This window comes from Dendropsophus ebraccatus, chromosome 1, assembly GCF_027789765.1.
Source record: "Dendropsophus ebraccatus isolate aDenEbr1 chromosome 1, aDenEbr1.pat, whole genome shotgun sequence".
NCBI classification, from domain to species: domain Eukaryota; kingdom Metazoa; phylum Chordata; class Amphibia; order Anura; family Hylidae; genus Dendropsophus; species Dendropsophus ebraccatus.
The window spans coordinates 122624797-122652446 of record NC_091454.1 but is presented as its reverse complement, the minus strand read 5'-3'; the positions used below and the strand labels follow the sequence as shown (position 1 = coordinate 122652446).

At 41.6% G+C, this 27650-nt stretch overlaps 1 protein-coding gene across 1 annotated transcript in view; it reads left to right on the top strand.

Moving 5' to 3' along the window:
• LOC138783252 (cadherin-related family member 4-like) overlaps positions 1-26982 on the top strand; it is a 59272-nt gene extending 32290 nt beyond the window's left edge. The window contains exons 18-24 of the mRNA XM_069957725.1: positions 6949-7090; positions 8104-8357; positions 15834-15964; positions 18731-18823; positions 22800-22875; positions 24059-24095; positions 26766-26982. Coding sequence (XP_069813826.1) covers positions 6949-7090; positions 8104-8357; positions 15834-15964; positions 18731-18823; positions 22800-22875; positions 24059-24095; positions 26766-26824 — 792 coding nt within the window. The 3' untranslated portion in view covers positions 26825-26982. The remainder of the gene's footprint in view (positions 1-6948; positions 7091-8103; positions 8358-15833; positions 15965-18730; positions 18824-22799; positions 22876-24058; positions 24096-26765) is intronic.
• The last annotated feature ends 668 nt before the right edge of the window (positions 26983-27650 follow it).

The window sequence follows — 27650 nt, the reverse complement described above, 5'->3', positions numbered from 1 at the left end:
GAGGAGCCATGCACCCGGCGGGGGCCTGGGATCAACCGTGAGAGAACGTACTTGTTTGCCTGAGAGCACCTGGTAGAGGCGAGGTCTATCATGCATTGGAAGATCTAGGATAACATGGGTGTCAAAGAAACTGGGGGTTGTCAAAGAGGGGGGTAAGAGGGCCCGGTCTAGAGGAAAGGCCAGTCTTTGTGAATAACCCATCCCAAACAGGCAAGAGCACTCGAGTTACATAAGGAATGGTTGGGGCTGGGGGACGATCTAACGGAGGGGACTCAAATTCCACCCACCTTTTGGTAGTCGTGTAATGACAAAGGTCCAGAACACGGGTGCAGATGGCTGCCTGGTAATATAGCTTGAGGTTCGGAAGACCAACTCCTCCGCACTCCTTGGATCTGATTAACACATTATGGCGTATACGTGGGCCCCCAGGATGCCACATGAAACGCGTGAGCAGGGTCCTAAATTTAGCCAGGAAAGATCCCGGAACAGGGCAAGGGAGAGCCTGAATGAGATAAAGTACTTTAGGTAAGATATCCATCTTCAGGGCCGCCATCTTGCCAAACCAAGACAGCGTAAGGTTAGTCCATTACTGCAGGTTGTCTTCAATGGAGCGTAGCAGCGCGGGGAAATTAGCCCAGAACAGATCGTTCAGGTCGCTACTAATATTAATCCCTAGGTACCGTAACTGGGCAGGCTGGACTTTAAAAGGAAATTGATTACCTATCCAATGAAATTCCTCCGAGGGCAGTGATACATTTAAGATCTCGGATTTATGTGTATTGACTTTATAATTACTAATTCTGCAAGTATTGCGGGAAGAGATGTTCAGGGGATTTACTTTAAACATTTAAATAAATGGGTGACCATTAGAAATGATCGAGTAGTACTCAATTAAGCAGGTATTTGATTGAATACTACACTTTGCAAAATACTCGCTTTCGATCGAGCATCCGACCGAAAACGCTGTAAAAATCTCCCACCCTCCCTGGCACTTTTTTTTTACCAATAACTATGCATGGGGGTTGGGGAGATAGGTCCTACCAGCACGCTGGATTCGTGAGAACAGCGTCTACATTCATTGGCTGGCTTACTTGTGTGACCTCCAGAGTATACTTGGCTTTTCCTGCTCTTCTTCAGATGCCATCTTGAAGCTAGTCAGGGAAAAAGGCTGGAGCAGGGAGAGTATGGATTTAGCTGATTTTAGGCAGGAAAGACCCCAAAAGCCATTCTTAGGGCTAGTAAGCTCATATATTTCAACAGATTTTCTGTGAATAGGCCGGCTACCACCACATCTACAGCTCATTCTCACAGAAAGACAGGCATCTGCTCACTGTGAAGAATTGGCTGCAATTATTCTATTTTCTCCTACAGTCTAAGGGCCCTATTACACCAACAGATTATCTGACATATTTTTTTTAAGCCAAAGCCAGGAATGGATTTTAAAAGAGGAGAAATCTCAGTCTTTCCTTTATTACCTGTTCTCTGTTTATGGTCCATTTCTGGCTTTGGCTTAAAAAAATCTGTCAGGTAATCTGTTGGTGTAATAAGGCCCTAAGTGTTGCAAGTAATGAGGGACAGCGAGACTGCAATAGGGACAGTGAGCATCTTATCAGATTGTAGGCAGAAAAGACCCCAAAATCCTTTCTTGGGGCTACTACACAGCACAGCATACACATCCACATATACAGCACATAGACTAGCAGCATATCAGATAGATAGATAGATAGATAGATAGATAGATAGATAGATAGATAGGCATGCAGCTTAGAATTCTCCTGCATAGACCTGTGTCTGTCTTTTTTGTCCTACAGTCGAATCGTTGCAGGACAGTTTATTGCGCTCTGCGTCTGTTAAAAAGAAAAGAAAAACCTCTCACGTATCAGTGGCTGGCATACATAAAATTTCAGATATGTACTGTGTTTGCCAGGCTTGGCCTAGTTACTGTGTGATAACAATGATCACAGTATGTTATTTGGCGCTGCACCAGGTTAAAAAACATTTTTTTAAACACTTCTTATTTATCGCTGGCTGGATGTTCTGGTGTGATAACAGCGGTATTTTATTTGGCTCCATGCCAGGTTTTAAAAAGTTTGGCAATGCGGAAGGCACAATGACAGCATTGGGTGCGGTTTGCTCTCCACCTTGTCTATGCCATTTGTAGTCGGTCCGTTCAAATCGAATTTCAAGCTTTCGAATATTTCACTACTCGCTCATCTCTAGTGGCTATATATATATATATATATATATATATATATATGTTGGCTATATACATATATATATATATATATATATATATATATATACACACACTACCGGTCAAAAGTTTGGGGTCACATTGAAATGTCCTTATTTTTGAAGGAAAAGCACTGTACTTTTCATTGAAGATAACTTTAAACTAGTCCTAACTTTAAACAAATACACTTTATACATTGCTAATGTGGTAAATGACTATTCTAGCTGCAAATGTTTGGTTTTTGGTGCAATATCTACATAGGTGTATAGAGGCCCATTTCCAGCAACTATCACTCCAGTTTTCTACTGGTACAATGTGTTTGCTCATTGGCTCAGAAGGCTAATTGATGATTAGAAAACCCTTGTGCAATCATGTTCACACATCTGAAAACACTCTAGCTCGTTACAGAAGCTACAAAACTGACCTTCCTTTAAGCATATTGTGTTTCTGGAGCATCACATTTGTGGGGTCAATTAAACGCTCAAAATGGCCAGAAAAAGAGAACTTTCATCTGAAACTCGACAGTCTATTCTTGTTCTTAGAAATGAAGGCTATTCCATGCGAGAAATTGCTAAGAAATTGAAGATTTCCTACAACGGTGTGTACTACTCCCTTCAGAGGACAGCACAAACCGGCTCTAACCAGAGTAGAAAAAGAAGTGGGAGGCCGCGTTGCACAACTAAGCAAGAATATAAGCACATTAGACTCTCTAGTTTGAGAAACAGACGCCTCACAGGTCCCCAACTGGCATCTTCATTAAATAGTACCCACAAAACACCAGTGTCAACATCTACAGTGAAGAGGCGGCTGCAGGATTTTGGCCTTCAGGGCAGAGTGGCAAATAAAAAGCCCTATCTGAGACTGGCCAGTAAAAGAAAAAGATTAAGATGGGCAAAATAACACAGACATTGGACAGAGGAAGACTGGAAAAAAGTGTTGTGGACGGATGAATCCAAGTTTGAGGTGTTTGGATCACAAAGAAGAACGTTTGTGAGACGCAGAACAAATGAAAAGATGCTGGAAGAATGCCTGACGCCATCTGTTAAGCATGGTGGAGGTAATGTGATGGTCTGGGGTTGCTTTGGTGCTGGTAAGGTGGGAGATTTGTAAAGGGTAAAAGGGATTCTGAATAAGGAAGGCTATCACTCAATTTTGCAACGCCATGCCATACCCAGAGGACAGCGCTTGATTGGAGCCAATTTCATCCTACAACAGGACAATGACCCTAAACGCACCTTCAAATTGTGCAAGAACTATTTACAGCAGAAGCAGGCAGCTGGTATTCTATCATAGGTAATGGAGTGGCCAGCGCAGTCACCAGATCTGAACCCCATTGAGCTGTTGTGGGAGCAGCTTGACCGTATGGTACGCCAGAAGTGCCCATCCAACCAATCCAACTTGTGGGAGCTGCTTCTAGAAGCGTGGGGTGCAATTTCTCCAGCTTACCTCAACAGATTAATAGCTAGAATGCCAAAGGTGTGCAATGCTGTAATTGCTGCAAAAGGAGGATTCTTTGACGAAAGCAAAGTTTGATGTAAATACAAGGTTATTTCAAATACAAATCATTATTTCTAACCTTGTCAATGTCTTGACTCTCTTTTCTATTCATTTCACAACGTATGGTGGTGAAGAAGTGTGACTTTTCATGGAAAGCACAAAATTGTTTGGGTGACCCCAAACTTTTGAACGGTAGTGGAGATATATATATATATATATATATATATATATGGACTTGGACTTCAATTGCAGTTGAACATTTACAGGAGACTTAACTTATACATTACTCTGAATTCTGTGACTAACCTTTTAAGTATTAACAACAAGAACAGAGATGCAATGAACTAGAATCACTAAAAATGTTCAATTATAATGTTAAAAAAAAAAGTGTCAAAAACACTTGGTAAACGTCAAACTCACGCAAGCTGGTTTTTGCACAATTGCGCTGAAATTGTGCTAAAATTTTGGCACATAGGCAGCCGTAAACTGAGCTATTAACTGTGCTATGTTGAAGTGAATCTGTCACCTAAAATACCAAACTTCTTACGTAAGTAAAACACATACTACCTGCTTTGAAGTGCTCCAGGGTATAATGCCTTTCCACACTAATTCCACACTCCCTCAGTGTGTAATAGACAGACATGACTCAGTTTCCAGCAACACACCCTGATGAAATCTCATACACAGTGAGTCAGTGAGGCCAATGCAGATCCTGATAAACTCACTGGGGGAGATTTATCAAACATGGGGGGAAATCTATTAAACATGGTGTAAAGTGAAACTGGCTCAGTTGCCCCTACCAACCAATCAGATTCCACCTTTTTATTTCCCAAAGAGTCTGTGAGGAATGAAAAGTGGGATTTAATTGGTTGCTAAGGGCAACTGAGCCAGTTTAACTTTACACCATGTTTGATAAATCTCCCCCACTGTGTCTGAATACAATGGTGCATGCCCAAGATTTCAACAGGGATCAGTGCGTGGAACAAATGACATCCTCATATGAGATCTGTCATATAATATATGGCACTATTATTGTTGTTGTAAACCAGCACTTAGATGACAGGCCTGGGGACCTTCAGGAGGAAACCAATTGACACCAATGATTATGACCCTGGGCTGCCAATGGGGTGACAGAGCTGCAAAGTTTCCATAGCCACCACAGTCATGATTTGATCATAGCATGTAAGGGGTTAACTGTCCTGGCAATAAGTACAGGAGCTAGGTTGTTAAAAGGTGGCAGCCTGGTTTATGGCCTCATGTAGAAATGTACACATTTCTACATAACTCCTGGTGCATCAGAACTCCCTGTGTGCCATCAGTGAAATCTGCCCCACCTCAGTCAGCCCCCCCCCCAAAAAAAAACAGTTATATATACATATATATATATATATATATATATATATATATATACACGCAAACGCATTCCATTGATGCATGTACAGCTAGATATAGCATAATATATTACAGTTATATTATATTATCCTTACTTTTCTTATGAATGTGTAATATTTGTCATTCTAACACATACAATATCACCCAATGAATATTTTGTTAAACAATCTGCATAAATATTAGTCTAACCTGAGTGCAGTTGTTACACTTCTAATATCTGTTCTGATTTTGTTTAGATAACAATTAGCCCCTTTTCTCATTTCATTGTAGATTTCAGAATGCTTGTTCTGTCCTTGCAATGCAATGTATGGGTGTATTTCCAAGCAACTGTGTAATTATCATCTAACAGAACTAAGTAGTGAACATTGTCTTTGTACACATGCAATTATGACAAGAGACAAATTGGCCACTTATGTGAGTGCTTGCTTTTAGAGTGAAACCAGGCTGGAAGTGGTATGTTTTGTAGCTTTAGAAAGCAACACTTTAATAGCTTTCATTGGCCACTGCTTTATATTTGCACTTTATGGCATTCCATTTATTATTAATGGCCCACCCCCCACGCGCAATATGTGTCTCTACATACCCTGTACTCATTATTGTAGTCATATGGACTCTTTTTTTACCAATAAGAAACAAAAATATAGCTGTGTGTGGGGTGAGGGTGACAAGCAAACTTTAAAGGTTTTACTGGTTTAAAATTCCTAACTTTCCTTTATTTAGCCTGAAATAAATAGTGTTACATAGGCAGTTTAGGTGTTTTTCAGCATATAACATGTGCAACAGTACAGAAAATGAATACTTGCCTGTCTGCGCCCTGACTAAACATGTGTAAACTAATATGTACAGCAACCGTGTGGCCAAACATGGTCAGAGTAAAGTGTGCCTGTTGTTTCATGTAAAAAAAAAAAAGTTCACATACAGCTAGGACTACTTCTTTTGCTGCTGTCTTACCTATTTGGCATTCACTGTAATGACAATGGATGAATAAGCTATTAATCTACTTACCCATCCATGTTGCCCCCTGTAGGGCCAACATCAGCCGACGCATTTTGGGGGTGGGGGAAAAAGTAAATTCCACACAGGGTGCCATGTACCCTAAGGCCAACCCTGATGATAGGTCTTCTTTAAAGCTCCTCTTGCTTTTGAAATGTTGTAGTGTGAAAAACATAAAACACGTAACAGGCAAGTAAGTCACAGAAGTAAGGCTGTTAAACATAAAATAAGCATCTACTGATCTACTGTGAGTTGTTGTATGGCCATACATATGTGTATGTACATAGCCTACTAGTAAGCAAAGCAATACTACTCAGTACAAAGCAGTGGCTGCAGAAGCAAATTAATTTTTAAGGTTTAAAAAGAAAAAAAAAAGAGAATTCTGATATAGTAGTATGTTGTCTTAATTTCCTGTAACATCGATACAACCTATGATTCGAAAGTATTCACTGAAACTCGAGTTGACATACTAGGAAGGTTTATATTCCTTTCAAATAGCCTGCATTCGTTTTCTAAACATGGTTTGTATTTATGTGTTTGTCATCTGTTAAACAGACAGGTTGAGGCTGGCAAGCACACAAAAATATGAAGTAATGATTAATCCATGCCACCATGTAAGTGTGCCCATCCTTAGCTGAGCCTACAGTGCTCTTTATAAATGACAACATTGAAAACATCATATGATACATTATTCTTCTTGTATCAGTTATCAATGTAAACGCAACTAAAGTGGTTTATGTTTGCTTGAGGATTTCCCAATACAGTGCCAGGCAAAATAAAGTTTTTTAATGAATTGTTTACTCGGAAAAATGATCTTGTTAATTGTTCTGCAGAATGTGAATGATGAGGCTCCTGTTTGCTCTCCTGCCTATTATGAGACAATTATTTATTCTACACAGAAGATACCTGTACTAAAACTAAAATGTTCAGATATAGACTCACCTGATGATCAACTTAGCTATGCTATAGTATCAGGTATGATAATGGTTTTTTTATATGTATAATCATTAATGCTATTGGTTCTATTAATTGCTATAATACAGCTACTACAAACATTCTATAAAAGCTTATTGACATGGCTGCATTTCATAGCAGGCATACAGAGTAGTAGTAGTAGTAATAATAACAATAATAATCATAAAATCTGTATGTTTGTAGACTATCTGGGCATATAAAATGCTGAATTTAGAGGTCAGAAAGGTCAGTGCTTATCTAGGAACTTGCTGAGAGAAGATTGCATGATGATGTGCTGTGCAGGACTGCTATTTCTCCTCTCCCTGCCCACTTACTCCTCTCAACCCCTCCCCTCTCCATAGAGCATAATGGACACAGAAATTCTGCTTCTAGAGTGAGGGGGGAGCAAGGAAAACAGCTTTTTCACTACAGAAGGAAACTCTTTTGTTAATGGCCCTACTATACGGAACGATTATTGGCGGTATTCAGTCGATATCATCCGTTCTTGCCGATAATTGTCCCATGTAATAGAAGGCAACAATCAGCCCACATGAACGATGTTGGCTGATCGTTGCTTTCGTTTGTCTTTCAACATGTTGAAAGACAAACTACAACGATAGCAGCGATCTCCTGCTGTCGCTTTGTGGAATAGGAGTGGTGGCAGCAGACCGCAGTTATTCACTATGGGCTGCCCGGACAATCTAGCGATCACCTCTCCATGGCCCCAGCGGCTCTCACCCGCTCGCTGCTGACACATGTAATAGCGCCGGCAGCCAGCGGGGAACGAGGAGCAAACGAGTGGTGACAGAGCTTGTTTGCTCCTCACAGTCACCCCATCTAATAGGGGCTTAAATAAAACCTATTACAGAGTTTCAAAACTCTTGTACTATTGGTATTGTACGCTTTTACTATTGATATTTATTGTTTTCAGAAAAATGACTTTGAAATGAGAGTTACATTTTAAGTTTTGAAAAGGTCTGTCCCAACAGCATTAGTAATTCTTACATCTACTCCTGTTTTGTTTACCCACCCAGAGAATAAAGCTAATCGTTTTAATCTTGAGAGGGATAATGATGAGCCTCCTTTTATTACATCAGCTCAAAACTTCCAATATAATATTTTTGAGGGTATTGAGGATCCAACAATTTTCCAACTATTAATTAAAGTTACTGATGAACGTGGTGGAGATAAAGCTCTGCAGCTGTCTACAACAGCTACTGTAATAATACATGTGGTCCCATGGACTACCACTAATGCACCTACAACCCTTAAAACAACAACAATGCAAGTAAGTGATTATGTGCTTTATTTTGATTAAGAGTCTGTTCACACGACAATATTGTTATAAATTATTTATTGGCTTATGGGATTCTAGACTTTTCTCTGTGTGTCCTGTTCTTCTGTAACATTAGTTTAAAGGGGTTATCCAGAGCTACAAAAACATGGCCACTTTCTTCCAGAGACAGCACCACTCTTGTCTCCAGTTCAGGTGTGTTTTGCAACTAAAGGGGTTATCCGGCGCTACAAAAACGTGGCCACTTGTCCCCCTACTGTTGACTCCTGTTCAGGTGTAGTTTGCAATTAAGCTCCATTTACTTCAATGGAACGGAGCTTCAAAACCCCACCCAGACTGGAGACAACAGTGGGGGGAACGTGGCCATGTTTTTGTAGCGCTGGATAACCTCTTTAAGCTCCAGTCACTTAAATAGAACTGAATTACATAACCTCACCCAAACTGGAGACAAGAGTGGTGCTGTTTCTGGAAGAAGGTGGCCATGTTTTTGTAGCACTGGATAACCCCTTTAATAAAGGACTCAAGATCAAGAGAACCACTAAAAACAACTCATTTGAGCCTTCTGCCAATAAAAACAGATCCACCCACTGCAGTCAAACTAAATCAAATGAGAAATCATTCTATCCTATTCTTTGTTTGTATCTATCTATTCTTTGTTAGCACACTTTTTTTTATGGCAATTTTCTAGACAAAAAATACCAGAAAAAACGCCAATGCGGCGTATGCCTTTTTCTTTTCATACAATGCGTTTTTTCTGGTATTTTTTAACTTTATGGCTATGTTCACACAAAGTATTTTGGTCAGTATTTTCATCGGTACTTTGGTCAATATTTGTAGCCATAATCAGGAGTTGAACTTACAGGCCAAAATATAATAGAAAGATCGGCACAGTTTTGGTGTTTTCAAACCAGTCCTGGTTTTGATTTTAAAAAAACTGACAGAAATGCTATAAGTGAACATAGTCTATGTGTGAATAATCTTTTTCTAAAAAGTTTCACGCCCTCAGAATGCTGCATTTTGGAAAAGCTGCCAAAGAGCCTCAAAATGCAAGTAAGGGGAGAAAAGATTTTACAGATTTTAAGGCAGTGTGAAGTCAGCCTTAGGGTATGTGCACACTGAGCAATTCTTGCGGAATTCCACATGGATTCCACAGCAAAAAGCACACAGAATTCTGCACGTTTAAATGCAACATTGCCTCTTTCCATAGAGCAAAATGGGATTTCCGTCTGTCCATGAACACAACGAAATTTCCGTGCGGAATTTTCTGCCGCAGATCCGCTTTCCGCTCAAAGAATTGAGGTGGGAACTCTGCGCAAATTCCGTGAGCGCTATAAAATGTGTAGAATTCTGTGCAGAATCTGTCAGTGAAAATTACGCACAGAATTTCTCAGTGTGCATATACGATTGTAAAAAGTTGTAAAAAATACTGAAGGGGGGGGAGATTTATCAAAGGGTGTAAAATATACACTGGCGTAAACTGCCCAAAACAGCTAATTACAGCTGAGGTTTCAAGTCTGGTAAAATGAAAGCTGAGCTGTGACTGTTTTTTTGGGCAGTTTACACCAGTCTATATTTTACACCCTTTGATAAATCTCTCCCTAAATGTCTATCCTAAAGTGTACTTGTGTCATTAAGGACTTAAATGCAGAGTAATTGTTTGAAACTACAGTGCCCATTGAATTTTTAGTAGGTGGTCTATGGTCATTTGTCCTGTTCATAAGCAGGTATACTGCTTACTCAATTTGGGTGCTGCTGTAAAGACCATGTTTGCTCCACTCACTGTTACTTGTCTAGGTTCTGCATCTATGGCTTGAACTGGTGATCAATTCATACTAAAGTTTAATACCTCTCTCTGCATTCTTATGTTCTTGAAATCCTGACCATCAGGTTCTTGTTTTAGTTTATATTTACTTAATAAAGCAAATTTTCGCTCTAATTTTGCTATTTTTAGTTTACAAAAGCAAAACTGAAATGAAAATATGTTTAAGTTAATATACAGTTAATTGATTTTCAGCTATAATGTAATGGATGGGAAGGGAATCCCATCTTTTCCATTATAGCCCTAAACAGGCTGTGAAAATGCATAATGCATTTGTGTGTTTCTCCCTTTTTGTTCTTCAGATATCAGATTGGGATCTTTGATTCATTGGACTACGCCAATGACCTACATTTTTTAGGGATTTTGTTAAATAAAGTAGTCAATGAGGGGTGTGGGGGTGTTTTTATTTGAATTAAAAAATCCCTTGTGTCTTGTCTTTATTTCTTTACTTTACAGACTTAGTAGTGGAAGCAGTCTGATAGATGAAATCCAATGCTAAACCAAGGCCTAGTGTTAGCTGATATAAAATGGCTAACACTACACACATCCCCACCCCCCATTATTACCCACCACACCAGGGATACAGGGGAAAGATGAGGGCCAGTAGTCCTGGAGCATCAAATTTGGGGCTCCTGGACTTAACGGTAGCAGGCTGGTATTATTAGGCTGGGGAGGGCTAAAATAAATAGCAATTTCTACCCTGGTACCACTAAGCTGCGTTGTTGTTGTTGTTGTTGTTTTACCCAGCTGGTTATGAAAATGGGGGGAACCCTATTTATTTTTTAAAAAATGTGTAGGGTTCCCCTCATTTTCATTACCAGCCAGGTTATAAAAACAAACAGCAGCAGCCTAGTAGTACCAGGGTGGGAAGGGCCATATATTTTGGCACTCCCCAGCCTAATAATACCAGCCTGTCAATTTTGACGCTCCAGGACTACTGGCACCCGGCTTTTCCCAGTACCCCTGGTGTGGTGGGTACTGGGGTAATAATGAAGGGATTAGTTTTAGCCATTTTATACTGGATAACACAAGGCCCTGGCTTAGTAATGGATTCCATCTATCATACGGATTTCACTACTAAGCCTGTAGAGTAAAGAAATAAAGAGAAGACACAAGGGAATTTTTTTTCACACCCCCACACCCCTCTTTAACCATTTTATTTGAAAAAAAAACCCCAAAAATGCTGGTCATCGACGAATCCGGTGCAATCCTCTGCATACCAATATCTGAAAAACAAAATCGGAGAAACACAACAAAAAAGGCAGGAGCAGAACCCAACATTTTTACTGTATGCAGCATCTTTACAGATAGCTGCAGTAACGGATTATAAGAGATCCTTTTCGAGCGGTAGCCCAGGGCCCTGAGCTCCTGGGAGGCCCATGGCCATTCAAAAAGACTTATACCTTAAGTGGTATATTGTCTCCTGGCTACAGTTCTGCCATGATTTGCAAAAATCACTGCTTTTTTATCACAGTTTTGCACAAATCAGGGCATCATGACATTATCTATCCTGTACTAAGAACACCACGCTAGTGTTGCCATAGTTTTAGTGGGGTTGGGGGCCCAAGCTTGGTAAACAGCCCAGGGCCTATAGTGAAATAAATCCACCCCTGGATAGCTGCTTACAGTTTGGCAACCAAGAGGTTAAGTGTGGATGCATTGCAAACACACTTATCCTCCTTGGTGGCCAGGCTGATTTCTTATTGCACCCATACCAGCAAGGAAGGGGGTTAAGTGGCTCCCTTCCTTTCTGGGATGGGTGCAGTGCAGGCGGGGGGAGGGTTCATACTTATATCTTCTTACTTCACGCCTTCTTTTTTTAGCATCTGGTACACACAGCAATCCGTGTGCCAGGTGCCTCAGCCTGTAATTGACTGAGTGGGCTGTCCCTCTTATCTGATGAGTGACAGATCGCTCGACCAATCATGGGCTGAGGTGCTGTCCCACGACAGTTAGTCACTGATTGGCTGAGCGGGCTCAGCTTCCCCGCTACAGCCTGGCGCAAGTATCTGCAGCGGATTTCGTTGCGAATTCGCAGCATGAAATCCGCTGCGGATATGCTGTGTGTGAAGGCACCCTAAGACAGGACGCAACTGCAGCCAAGCTGCAGGGCTGTCAGCGGGCTGGAGGAGGCCAAAGAGAACACCGGGGAAATGCGGACAGGTGAGTGATCTAGGTAATTGTACTAAAACAGCTAAACAATTGTTAAGCTGTTTAATGCTGCGTTTACTCGGAACGATTATCGTGCGAATTAGCACGATAACGATCAAATTCGAACAATAATCGTAGGTGTAAACGCAGCGAACGATCAAACGACAAGCGAGAAATCGTTCATTTTGATCTTTCAAGTTCTCAAATGGTCGTTGATCGTTCCGTGTGAACAGTTGTTCGGCGATTTAACCAATGTGTGAGATAGGCTTTAAGTGATCTCACAATATATTGTACGCTGATCGTTATGAAAAAAATAATTATTACTCCGACATTGTTAATCGTACGATCGGGCGAATTATCGTTTAGTGTAAACGTAGCATTAGTGCAGTTCGTAAAGATTCAAATTTTTACAGCATTTTTCATTAGATATTCAATCAAAAATGAATTTAATTAATAGTGCAATACTCAGTCAAGTAGTGCTCTCTCATCGCAAGTCCTAAATGTCATCCATACCTAAATGAAAAGGGTATACTAATATGGGCTTATTAACGATAATGGGCTGTGAATAAAAGCAGGGTTTTTTTTAGTTTAAAGAATCAATGGAGAAAATAGTAAAAAAAAAAAAAAAAATGCTTAAATCTAGTCACTGATGTAACAGAGTAGCTCCAAAACTGGGATTTCACTTTAATGCAGGAATGCAAATGATTAAAAGAGCAGAAGACTGTATAATGAGTCATTGTAAAGACATTATTATGGCTTAGGGCTCGTATAACATTTCATTATTTAATAGAACAGACCTTTTTCATTTAGGTTCCACAGCAGACATTGTTACATAGTGTATTTCAACTAGGAAGAAATGTAGAGATTGTAAATATAAAAGAAGGACTAGCTTAGAACAAAGTTTCAGCCCCACCTAGTGTTCACACTATGATTTAACATTAAATTGTCTCCTGGAAAACAACTGGAAAAATACTAATAGCTTCTTTTGACATTAAAAAGGACTGTCATCCTCTGCTGCATGAGAAATTTGAGCATAAAGAAATGAACATTATGAAAATGACTGCAAAATCCTTCTACTTCTCTTCTGTGATCTGGTTCTTCTTATATTGTTAGTATGAACAGACCCAGAAAAAAACAGACTTTAATTATAGAAGCAAACATGACAGACGTAGGCTATATTCCTACAATGTAAAAATTGGTGCAAATAACACCCATTGTTGCAAAAAAACAGGCGTTATTAATGATAATGTTTATTATTAACATTCATTGTCTTGCATTTATTCTTACATTGTGGGAACATAGCAATAAGGGATCTATTGTTTGCTAGATCTTAACAGAGTCTAATGAAGCCTGTTAGAATCCATTCCATCATGTTTCATTGATGTCTGATATCCAGAATAGTGTAGTCTGATGCACTAGTCTTTCCTGGTGAAAAAAATATATAAATATTTGCCAGGACCCATTGGCATCTGTTAGATAACAGAGATGTCATGTCTATTAAAAGGGTATTCCGACAAATAAAAAATATTTCTAATCAACTGGTGTTAGAAAGTTCTAAAGATATGTAATTTAGTTCTTTTAAAAAATATTAGGTCTTCCAGTACTTATCAGCTGCTGTATGCCCTGTAGGAAGTGGTATATTCTGTCCAGTCTTACATAGTGCTCTCTGCTGCCTCCTTTGTCCATGATAGGAACTGTCCACAGCAGTAGCAAATCTCCAAAGAAAACCTTTCCTGCTTTGGAAACATCTGTCATGGACAGAGGTGGCAGCAGAGAGCACTATGTCAGACTGCACAGAATACATCACTTCCTGTAGGGCATACAGCAGCTGATAAGTACTGGTAGACTGGAGATTTTCAAATAAAAGTAACTTTCTGACATCAGTTGAATTGAAAGGGAAAAAAAATTGCCAAAGAACCCCTTTAAGACTTTTGTAATAAGGCATGCCTGTCTATTATGCCAGTCTGCACAAAGCAAGTTTCCTTTACATTCCCCTATCTAAAAAATAATAATGCAACAGACTACAAAACTGCGCCCATAAGAGTCATGGATAATGCCAGTGTGAACATGGTCATTTTTTTATATATACATTCTTAGCTGCTACTGTAGTAAATCACACCAAATAAGTACAATTGTAGGGTTTTTATATATTAAATGCTTCTGTAAAGCTCAATTTACATCAAGTTTGAGGTGTGAACACTGACATATATATGGTGTCCTTTCTTCATACTGTACAGTGCCCGGGGCTACGTTGTGATCCCTCATCCCCAACTGTAATGCAAAGGCACTCTATGGCATACAGTAGCATATATATGTCTAGGAGTTCGTCAGGCTTGTTTTAAATGGGCCAAAGTGTAATTCTACGGCAGTGTGAACTTAGCCTATATGTTCAGAGTAAGGCAGGTTTCACAGAAGCAAATTTTTTGTGTCTTAAAACACAAACTGACAACACTTTAGGGCTATGTTCACACTATGTAAAAGTACAGCTTTTGTTGCCATCGGCAACAATGGCCGTACTTTTTGCGGGGTGGAACAATGCCTTATTTTTAATGGGATCCCGGCCGGAGCGTATACACATCGTACACACTCCGGCCGGGATCCCATGCGGGGCCACAAATAACTGACATGTCAGTTTTCTGTGGCCGCAGTTCAATGAATTGCGGGCGTAGGAAACCCTGTGAGTTCACACAATGAAGTGATCGGCTCCGGCTGCTCGCTTCATTGTGTGCTATGGGAAACTCTGATGCGTGCGCGTGCTGATGTGCTTACATCAGAGCTCTGCAGGCGGAAAGATCACCTGGCCGTTACTTAAGTATGATCCGGGCAGAGACCGGCCGTTCCATGACCCGGACGGGGTCACGGAATGGCCGGTTGTTCGCATTGTGTGAACATAGCCTAGATCAGTACTGACACAGATGCGCAGCTGTGTCAGTAAAGTAGTGTGAATATTTAAAGTGATTCGGAGCTCCCAGCTTCATAATGAATAGAGATGAGCCGAACCCGAACTTTCAGCATTTGGTTAGCGGTGGCTGCTGAAGTTGGATAAAGCCCTAAGGCTATGTGGAAAACAGGGATATAGTCATTGGCTGTATCCATGTTTTCTAGACCACCTTAGAGCTTTATCCAAGTTCAGCAGCCCCCACTAATCAAATACCGGACGTTCAAGTTCGGATGGACTCGAACCCGAACCCAGTTCGCTCATCTCTAATAATGAATCATGATGCTGGGAGTCTAGTGATTCCGGTCCGGAGCCCTTGGTGGGCTGGGCAGAGGTCATAACATCACTCAGGGGAGTGGGGTTAGAGTTCAAAGACTAGATCCAGCCAAGCCTCCTGTGTATTGTCTGCAACACTCATTTTGTTATATTTACAAACATAAAAGTAAAATGTCAATAAAGTCATGAATTATATTAGCATACATATAATTATATCTATTTTTTTGTATTTGTAAATACATAGTTCTGCAATGAAATAACCAATTACAATGTACCTTGTTTCTAGGTGACAACAGCTGTGATTGTCCGAACATCCTATTTTTGGCATCCTGATAATTGGTTTCCAGCTGTTATTACAATTACTGCCGCCCTTTTTCTCTTGTGCCTGTATGCAGTCGCATGGGGTATCCTGAAAGAGTAAGAGCTAACTTATGCGTTTTTGAAATTAAGTTCTTATTGACTTAATATAACACAAATATACAATTCTGCTACAATATTGGATGTAAGCCATATCATAATATTTGGTTTTCACAAACAACTTATATTATCTATCTATCTATCTATCTATCTATCTATCTATCTATCTATCTATCTATCTATCTCCTATCTATCTATCCAATAACTAATGTAGAGGGATATAAATGACAATGTTCTCTGTTACAATTTTTTCCCTATGTTCTCTAAAAACTGGACACTATTTCATTACTATATTAGAAAATTTAGAAAACAACAGTCGTGGTGAGCGCCATTGAAATTTGCATTGAAAATCAATGCATTGTTAATTATTTCAAAGCTGTTGTTCAATTCATTGTGTGAACAATGGCCTTTGTTTTGCATTGACTTCAATGCAACCTATTTCACTAAAAGAACAGCCATTGTTTTGATTGAAAACAACGGCCGTTCTTTTTATAAAATATAAATTGTGTGAACATAGCCTTAAAGGGAACCTGTCACCCCCCGTGCCGGGTGACAGGCTCCCGACCCCCCGTTAGAGCCCCATATACTTACCTAATCCCGCCGGGTCCCGCTTCTGGATCCGGTCGGGTCACGGAGATCTCAGCCGCTGCAGCCCGGCGCGCGCGCTGAGAGATGAGTCCAACGCTCATAGAGAATGACGGAGCGCTGGACTCTCCTGTCATTCTCTATGGGTGTTGGACTCATCTCTCAGCGCGCGCGCCGGGCTGCAGCGGCTGAGATCTCCGTGACCCGACCGGATCCAGAAGCGGGACCCGGCGGGATTAGGTAAGTATATGGGGCTCTAACGGGGGGTCGGGAGCCTGTCACCCCGGAACGGGGGGTGACCGGTTCCCTTTAATGTGAAAAAAAAAATAATAATTAAAGGACAACATTAAAAAGAGGGGCAGCTGGGGGCCCATGACTTCCTGATCAGTTAGGACTGTCATTAAAGGGGTAGTGCGGCGCTAAAAAATTATTCACAGAATAACACACATTACAAAGTTATACAACTTTGTAATGTATGTTATGTCTGTGAATGGCCCCCTTCCCCGTGTCCCACCACCCCCACCCGTGTACCCGGAAGTGTTGGTGCATCATACATTACCTAATCCGTGTCGAGGGCCGTCCGCCATTTTGTGCCAAACATCATCTTCGGACGGACGGCCGAGTCGCTACCGCCCATCCCCCCCCTGCCGCGTCACAACTGTGCTCAGCCGCGATTGACTGAGCACAGTTATGCTCAGCCAGTCGCGGCTGAGCATCGGATGACACTGCAGAGGGCGGCCAGCATTCGGAACATACGGAGCTGTTCGCCGGCCGAAGAAGACGTCACTGAATGAAGATCGGAGACGGGTGTCGGCACGTGACAGGTGAGTATAGCGCACCACACTTCCGGGTACACGGGTGGGGGTGGTGGGACACGGGGAAGGGGGCCATTCACAGACATAACATACATTACAAAGTTGTATAACTTTGTAATGTGTGTTATTCTGTGAATAATTCTTTACCGCCACACTACCCCTTTAATGGAAAAGACTAATAATGACGTAATACCCCTTAAAATCTATTTTTTAACCCAAATCCAGTATATAGTGGCTACAGTAGCTCCCTGTTAGCACCGGGTATGGCAAGGGCAGTCAGACAGATACACACAGAAAGTGAGCCCTGGCTTTTCCCGCCCACTGCCCCTGTCTACCTGCCTCAGACAGCCCTAGACAGCTGTGGACAAGCATAAAGATGGTCCCTACTCTGTAAGCAATGGTACACAAAACAATGACAGACAAACACAATAGTTCAGGGTTAACAGTTCTGGTCGGCAATGGCGGGCATTAGGTACAAAAACGTCAGGCAAAAGCATCTAGGCAGGCCAAGGATAGGAAAGTCAAAAGATCAAAGCCAAAGGTCAATTCACAGAGAGATATCAGAGTTGGAGCTGTAACTTCCAGTCAAGAGAACACAACACTGAACAGCTGAAGGAATCCTGACTAGCAAAGAATCCAACAGCAGAGTAACTTCATTGCCAGAACCCTGACAGGCAAAGCGGATGGGGCTGAACAAACAAAGACAGATCCCTGTTCAGACAAGGTTCAGGAATCAGCACTTTCTCCGCCACACAGCCTAAAAAGAGGAGCACAAAGAAAACTAATTGGGCTTAGGCCGCCCCTGGCAACTAAATTCAAATGCTTTTTGAGCATTGTTTCTTAACAAATAAAGATGCAGAGATAATGGGGGGGGGGGGGGGGGATTTATGAAGTATGAGAATGCTGGTCTTAAATCAGGCCCTGCCTCCTTTTCCATGGCCGGATTTACTAAGAGGCGCACCCCATTTAGTGAATCCGGCCAGCCGGTCGCCCGAACCTGCACTCGGTGTACCAAATCTACACCTGTTTCCAGCAGGTGTATATTTGTATTATGATTTATGCCTGCGAGCAAGCGCATTGTCCCGCCCTTGCCCACCCATTGAATCTGCATCTTCTACCTAGTGTATGCCTCGAGTGGGACTTTCATAAATGTCCCCCAATATATTTTGCATCAAATATGTCAAAGGAAAAACTTGTCTTGTTGCCCATGGTAACCAACCACACCTTCAACTTTTTGCTGCAAGAATGTACATTCGGATTAGTTACTTTGGGCAAGAAGGCAAATTTTACTCTGAAAAGCTTTTAATTGGTGCAACATTAAGCATTACTTACCCCACCTAATCATCTTTTAATTCATTTTTTAAAGTGTTCCAAAGTACTCAAAATTCTTTCCTATGTGTCAAAATCACCACAACCCTCAACCTCTCAAACCTCCTAACAAGCATTTAAACAACAAGAGGTAAGTGCACGTTTATGCATGTTTGTATGTGGCAGGCAGTCTTCGATTTCTATTATACGTCTAATTATTTGTCAAACAGGCCATTATTGGCCTATGTAATGCTGCGTTTACACAGATCGATTATGGTTCGAATTTTCGCTGAAATGATCGCATTTGAGTGATAATCGTTCAGTGTAAACACAGCAAACGATCAAGCGACGAGAGAAAAATCGTTAATTTTGATCTTTCAACATGTTCTCAAATCGTTGTTCGTCGTTCGCTAAAAATTTGCAGATCGCTTCGTGTAAACAGTCTTTCAAAGATGCACCTTATGTAAAAGATGGGCTTAAGCGATCTTAAAAACGATCGCAATAACGATTTTTCTTTCAAATTTTCTAACAATTTTTCTAACGATTAATTGTCTAAACACTGATCGTTTTAAAAACCAAATCGTTGTATCAAAATCGTTAAACGATCGATTGGGCGAATTAATGCTACGTGTAAACGCAGCATAATAGGGTAACATTTAGCTGATGAGCAAGCAAATGTTGAGCCATCAGCTGGGCAAATTGTTTTAGCAGATTGTACATTGGCCACACATCTACCTATGTAATAGAGCAGGGGTCCTCAACTGGCGGACCGCGGTCCGAACCCGGACCGCGGAGGCCAGCTGTCCGGACCCCTGGTCAGACCTCCTAACCGCCCCAGATCCGGTCCGTCCCGGGGCGGTTAGGAGGTCCCGCTCCCCACCGCACTTCTCCCGCCCCATAGGCGCACTGTCCTTAGATGTCAGTACGCCTGTGGGGCTGGGGGCAGTGTCGGTCCGGCCCCCGGCTGATACGCGCTCTGTAGGGATGTCCCGGGGATTCCCCAGCAGAGCGCGCACCACAGACCTCAGTGTACGCTGCCGGCCTGTCCTTCCCGGAAGTGCAGGACGGCGGCGCACACTGAGGTCACTGATGCGCGCTCTGCTGGGGAATCCCTGGGACATCCCTACAGAGCGCGTATCAGCCGGGGGCCGGACCGACGGGAAGAGAAGAAGACAGCCGCAGCGGGGAACGAGGTGCTAGGTGAGTTGTTTTTGTTATTTTTTTTTCTGTCTGGGGGGCATCTACAAGGGGAGAGTGCACAGGTGGACTATATACTACTGGGGGGAGCGCACAGGGGGTTATATACTACAGGGGGGACCTCACAGGGGCTATATACTACAGGGGGAAAGCACAAGGGGGGATATATACTACTGGGGGGAGAGCACAGGGGCGCTATATACTACTGGGGGGAGCTCACAGGGGGCTATATACTACAGGGGGACAGCGCATGGGGGGGCTATATCCTACAGGGGGAGCTCACAGGGGGCTATATACTACAGGGGGGAGCTCACAGGGGGGCTATATACTACTTGGGGGGGAGCTCACGGGGCTATATACTACTGGGGGGAGCTCACAGGGGGCTATATACTACAGGGGGAGAGCACAGGGGGGCTATATACTACTGGGGGGAGCTCACAGGGGGCTATATACTACTGAGGGACAGCGCACAGGGGACTATATACTACAGGGGGAGAGCGCACAGGGGGGCTATATACTACTGGGGGGAGCTCACAGGAGGCTATATACTACTGGGGGGAGAGCGCACGGGGAGGCTATATACTACTGGGGGGAGCTCACAGGGGGCTATATACTACAGGGGGAGAGCGCACAGGAGGGCTATATACTACTGGGGGAGCAACAGGGGGCTATATACTACTGAAGGAGAGCGCACAGGGGGGGCTATACACTACTGGGGGAGCAACAGGGGGGCTATATACTACCAGGGCAGTCACTCCCTTTGTACCTTATATCAAACGCTTGGTGAGAGAGAAAAAAATGCCAATTTTCCCGCTAATAAGCAGCAATTCTGTATATAAATAGTTGAACGTTTGTGACAAAGTAACAAAACACGTTTCCTACTGATGTTCAGCTCGGACCTTCACCTGACAATAGACCCCGGTAAGTGGACCTTCACTAAAAGTTGTTGAGTACCCCTGTAATAGAGGATGGAAAGCTAATGAATGATGGATATAAAGGGCTGCACAAATGATAAAGTGATCATTTGTTTATCTCTGGACACACAATAGTTGAGCCTTTTAAATAAACTCCTCAAAAGGGGTGTTGATCTACAAGATTGGCACTTATTTAGTGCAGGTGAAAACCCACAACCCTAGGAGGGGTATTTCAAGTGAAAATAATAATTGTGGGGGGCCTTATTGCTAAGATACCCCTACAATCTATACAATGGGGCCTTGAGTGTTTGTAATTTATGGAGTGGTGAGTTGTGTATGCACTCTGACACTCAATCCATTGCCTATGGAGCTGCCAGAGATAGTTAAATACAACACTTGGCTAACTTTAGCAGCTTTATAAATAATCATTCATAGCAATAAGTTCTTGAGATGACAGGGGTTTACAGTGCATTTACTCAATCTATTTATTCAATATAAAAAAAAGTAGCTGAAATCTGCACCAATAAATGAGCAGCATAAAATCGGCAGCTTGAAATACGCAACACATTTAGCAAATGTGCTCTTGGGCTATGTACATACAACGTAAGTTTTATGAGAAGAACAGACGTTGTTTTAATTTAAAACAATGGAGTGCAGTCATTTTCATTTAAGTCAATGCAAACAACAGCCAATGTTTCAAACAATGTCTTGAACAACCGTAGTTGTTTGCTACGGCCGTCAAAATAATGGTCATCAATGTCAATTATTTCTGGCCATTGTCCATATACATCAATGCAAATTTCATTTAAAACAATGGCCGCTGTTTGATGCTCAAAGCAGTGACCATTGTTTTGAATGCCAAATAATGGCTGTTGTTTATACATTCTGTAAACATAGCCTTAGGCTAGGTTTCCACACAGTATTTTTGCTCAGTATTTTGCAACCCAAACCTGAAGTTGATTGAAAACACAGAAAGGGTGCCTCTGGCCATGCGCTCCGCTGTGAGCAGCGGGGAATTCTGATGCGCCCGCATCAGAATTCAGCGACGCTAAAGATCATCTGGCCAGTACTGTAGAAGGATGTAGTACTGTAGGATGATTTTATCTGACACCGGCCATTCCGTATACCCAGGCTCGGACTGGCCCACAGGGGAGCAGGGGAATCCCCCGGTGGGCCCTACCCATTGGTGGGCCCCTGAACAGGATGTCTGTATCCCTGTTTAGCAGTTCAGGATGACATATAATCCCCCAGTTAGTTTCATGGGACTTCACCCTTCAAGAAACTTAAGTGGACAGCTGTGCTGTTTGCATAAAACAGGGATGGGGAACCTTTGACCCTCCAGCAGTTGCAAAACTACAACTCTCATCATGCCTGGACAGCTCCTATACACTAGAACAGGGATGAGGAACCTTCAGCCTTCCAGCTGTTGCAAAACTACAACTCCTATCATGCCTGGACAGCCTTCGGCTGTCCAGACATGGTAGGAATTGTAGTTTTGCAACAGCTAAAAGGCCGAAGGTTCCCTATCCCTGGCATAGAGTGTCTGACCAGTTACTAACAGTTAGCGAGCATTGCCGGTCACATACACAGCACTGTGCAAAGTCGCTATAGTAATGTGAAAGGTTTGGCGCTGGGTATATCTGGTGTATGTAGGGTGGACCCTTAGAATAAAATATTCCCTGGTGAGCCCAAGTACCCCAGTCCGACACTGCGTATACCATTCGGATCACAGAACGGCTGGTCTCTTACAAAGTGTGAACAAAGCCTAATGGCTTAGGGTGTGTTTACACAGGGAGATAAAGGAAAGACTGGAATTTCCCCTCTAAATCCCTCAAAAATCTGTCAGATAAATCTCTCTATGTAAATGCTCCATTAGTGTTCAATTGTTTACAAATCAGTACCAAATAGATAATATATTCATCCAGAAAAAAAAACATTCGACAAATTCATTTTGACCCTAGTTGCTATCTAAAGAGAAAATGTATTTGAAATTAACATAACTTTATATTTCTCTAGCATAAGCAATCAAGAGTCAAATAACAACAATTCACAATCAAATGAAAATCAAAACCTTCTGCCACAATACCCCACTGTGAGTATTATAGTATGTTATATAATATTATAAGCATATTACTTTGGGTAGTATACCCCTCTAAAGTTTAGTAAATGATGCAGCTTTATCTACATAAATCTCCGTAATGCCGAAGCTGCGAGGACATTTGTAAGTCCGGCGCAGAAAACATTGGACTTAATAAATGTCCCCCTATGTCTTTTTTAACAGAATTCTTTATCTTAATTATTTGAATATGATAGATCCATGAAAAATCCACTCTAAAACAATGCATATACAATTATAATGTATTCATATCCATATGTATTTTTATCCACCTATAGAGGTTTTCCAGGCAAAATTAACTTGTCCCCTATCCACAAGATATGGGACCACAAAGAGATCACAGAAGGGTCCGACCTCCGTACCCCCTGCTGATCCTCATATTGGGCCTCCGGTTTCTTTGTTATGTGTACAGCCGCTGGTTACAGCACATGACCTGGGGCTCTATTCATTCCTATGAAATTGCTGGAAAGAGCCGAGTAAGCACTTTCCAGCTTACTCGGCTTTTTCTGGTGGCTCCATAGGAATGACTTAAGCCGTGGCTCCATAGGAATGACTTGAGCCGTGGCTCCATAGGAATGACTTGACTACAGCCTTGTCTGTATTCAAAACAAAGACACTGGGGGCGGAATACAGAAATAAGTGGGGGGTATGGAGGTTACAACTGTGTGTGAACTACTTAACATAACCATTGCTGCTCATGCAGTAACGGCCATGATTAAATGGCATGAACATTAATTTGAGGGGTGGTGGGAACAACTGCAAACAACGTATTGGGTGGTCGTTATTCCATTGACTTTAATGCATTCCATTGACTTCAATTATAATTCGGAAATATCAGACGTTATTTAAAAGAAAAAGCTCTCTTTTTTCACTTAGTGTGCACATAGCCTAAGAAGTGGTAGGAAGCGGGGAAGACTATTAAAGCGACTATAATTGCAGTATCATAAATACATTATATGTAGGTGTCTTGATATAAATGGGTGGTCAGTGAGTGAACAAATAAATCATAATAAATAATATGTTATAAATAAAATAACATGAATATCTAAATCATAATTATTAAGGGGTGTCTCTCCCATTATCTCAGGATTTACAACCTTTACATAATAAGTAAAATATATGGATACTAATCTGTTTACACATTTCTTACCTTGTGTAGGCTCCAGATTTTTTTGATGGTCGTGCTGTTGACCCAGGTAAGGAAATTGATAATTATTGTATGTATTTACACTGTAAATCAAATTTGTTCCACTGTAGAAGTTAACATAAAAATTATCTGTGTGATCAACCAATACAAAAGTCTGGTTTGCATATGGCCTTTTATAATAATAATAAAAAAAATATCACACTTGCATTTCTTTATTTTATTAATAATTGATGGTCAGGCAAATGCAACATTCACGTAAGAAATTCTTCTGTTTGGCTTTTCAATGCCTTTTTTATGTTTTTTTATGCATTTGACTTGAAATGCTCTATTAAGAGCTATATTAGCCTTTAATATGGTGTTCAATACAGAACTGCACTTACCACTGCTTTGTGGATACACTACCTCATGTTAGTCGATAGCTAAGTCACAGTTGTAGAAAAAGACCGTGTAAATTAAGTTCTCTTGAGGGAGTTCTACAGGTTGTTATATTCAAAAGCTTAACTCACTTTTCCCCCTGGAATGGGGATATTTACTTTGCTAAGTAAAAGGCATTAAAAGTACAACCGGTTGCTTGTTATTAGTGGCAAGCAATGCATACAGTGTGCCTCAACAGTCAGTGTATCTACAAGAGCAGGAAGTCCATGCTCCTGTACGTACGTGACTATCGAGCTGCTCACAAAACTTGGATACTTGCAAGGGACATCAGAAGAGAGATGAGTCAGGCAGGAGACCAGGAGCTAAAAGAAAGGAATGCTAGGGACCAGGATTATTGTGGCATTCCAGTGAAAATCTTTTTCCTTAAGTCTTCCTATATCCAGAGCTGTATTTACCACTAGGCACCTGTGGTGCCTAGGGCAGCACCATGCAGGGGGGCAGCACCAGGGAGCAGGAGGAAGGAAACAACTTTTTTTTTTTAGTCTCTCACCTCCAGTTCAGACTTGCCGGGGGGTGGGATGTGGGGGTTTTGGTATGGCGGTATTGGTCAGGTCTGGTATAGCAGTGTTATCCAGTCACAATATGACAATATTGGTCAGGTATGGTGTGGCGGTGTTATCCAGTCACAGTGTGGCGGTATCGGTCAGGTCTGGTATAGCAGTGTTATCCAGTCACAGTATGGCGGGATTGGTCAGGTCTGGTATACAGGTGTTATCCAGTCACAGTATGGTGGTATTGGTCAGGTCTGGTATGGCAGTGTTAACCATTAACAGTATGGTGGTATTGGTCAGGTCTGGTGGTGTTAGCCAGTCACAGTATGGTGGTATTGGTCAGGTCTGGTATGGCGATGTTATCCAGTCACAGTATGGTGGTATTGGTCAGGTCTGGTGGTGTTAGCCAGTCACAGTATAGCGGTATTGGTCAGGTCTGGTATGGCGATGTTATCCAGTCACAGTATGGCAGTATAATTCAGGTCTGGTGTGGTTGTGTTAAATGTGAGGCCTGGAGCTATTACCTATCAATCTACCAATCCTGTCGTCAGAATTCCCTCAGACAATATGCAAGCTGTTGTAATCACTGATTCAATGTGGAAATTTGTTTATGTTTTAAGCGGTTAAAAACCATGAAAAACTTGATTCAGACAATGTTTCTACTTGTAGAGAAATGCATGTGGGCGAAACCACTCTGCCATTTCTTCCTAGTAGTCATGTGCTGTTCCCAGGATTAGTGGCCATACGCCTATTGGTTACTGCATGAGGGTCTGGTTTCTTTGGCTGCATGTGGTGACGTGCAGTAAATGTTTGAAGGCAGCCTACGACTGCCAATATGATGATCAGAAACTAGAAAATCATGATGCTAATTGGTGAGTGATGATGGGGCGTCTCCAGGTTTAGTGTCTAGGGCAGCAGCAGATGATAATACAGCCCTGCCTAAATCTATCAGCTGCTGTATGTCCTGCAGAAAATTGTGTTTTCTTTTCAGTCTGACACAGTGCTTTCTGCTGACCGAGGCAGAGATGTCAGCAGAGAGCACTGTGTCACACTGAAAAGAAAACAACATTTCCTGCAGGACACATAGCAGCTTAAAAGTATGGGAAGATTTGAGATTTTTAAATAGAAGTAAATTACACATCTGTATAACTTTCTGAAACCAGTTCATTTGAAAGCAAACTATTTTCGCTGGATAACCCCTTTAAGAGATGAGACATGCTGAGAACTAGGAGTTAAAGGGGAGCTATGCTGGGGACCAGCAATAAATGGGGGATGCCAATGCTGACAAACAGGAATAAGAGAATAACCATTTTAAAGGGGTTATTTAGCCCTACAAAAACATGTCCACTTTTCCCCCTCTCTTGTCTCCAGATTGGGTGGGGTTTCAAACTCAGTTCCATTGAAGTAAATGGAGCTCAATTGCAAACAACACCTGAACTTGAGACAAGAGAGGGGGAAAAGTGGCCATGTTTTTGTAGCGCTTGATAACTCCTTTAAGGGCCAGGAATTAAAGGTAATTAATTCTGGGGACTTAAAATAAAAAAAGGGCCATGCTGCAGAAAAAGGATGAAATAAGGGGTGGGCGCATGGGAACACATTCAGGGGACTTGGAAAATATGTCACATCGTACTGGTCACCAGTAATTCAACACATGATTAAAAATATGAGCTATTGGGCTCTTTTACCCTTACAAAATTGTGCGTGCTGTACATTCTGTATCTTTTTTCTTTTAAAAAGCCCCCCTCATTAACTAAATGTGTTTTTTAATATTTCTCACCTTTTTTTTAATATAGTTTCAGGAAACCATTTCCTATTTAACAGTTACACAAGAGAAACACAATGGATTAAGTGAAAAACTAAGAGGATGACTGATGACTGTCCAGAATATTGTCTGCTCAACCTCAACGCCAAATTTTTCAGAATATAATGTATTTGATCATGAGGATGTATAGTACTTAATCATGGCAGTCTTGTTTTCATGTAATACTCTTTATAGATCTTTTTGTGTGTGTACAGGATCATAAGTTTGCAACTTGTAAAGATTATTTACGTAGAAGATACCATTTTGGTACTGTACATCTCTCTCTCTCTCTCTCTCTCTCTCTCTCTCTCTCTCTCTCTCTTTTAACTGCATTACAAGCTTTCCTAGGTCTGGTGGATTTTCACTTTATCTTAAGATATGTGCACACTTAGTATGAGAACAGCCAGTCTAAGAGAAGATGGAGTACCGGCCGGATGATCTTTAGCACCACTGAGTTCTGATGCGGGCGCATCTGTGCGCACCCGCATCCGAACTCCCCACTGCACACTATGGAGCATGCGGCCGGAGCATGTGTATACACTCCGGCCGGGATTCCCTTGGCCTGCAGCACAACGTAAGTTCCGTACTAATAACGGCCGTTGCAGCAATGGTCGTGATTAGTACAGAACTTACGTTGTGTGAACATGGCCTTACACTGTACCAGAAAAAAAATTCAAACTCATTTTAAGGCTATGTTCACACAATGTACTTTTTATGAAAAGCGCGACCATTGTTTTCAATTTACACAATGGATGTTCTTTTCATAATAAAATGATTTACATTGAAGTCAATACAAACAACAACTGTTGTTTGCTACAGCCATATAAATAATGATGATGTTAATTATTTCTGCCTGTTGTCCATAGACTTCAATGCT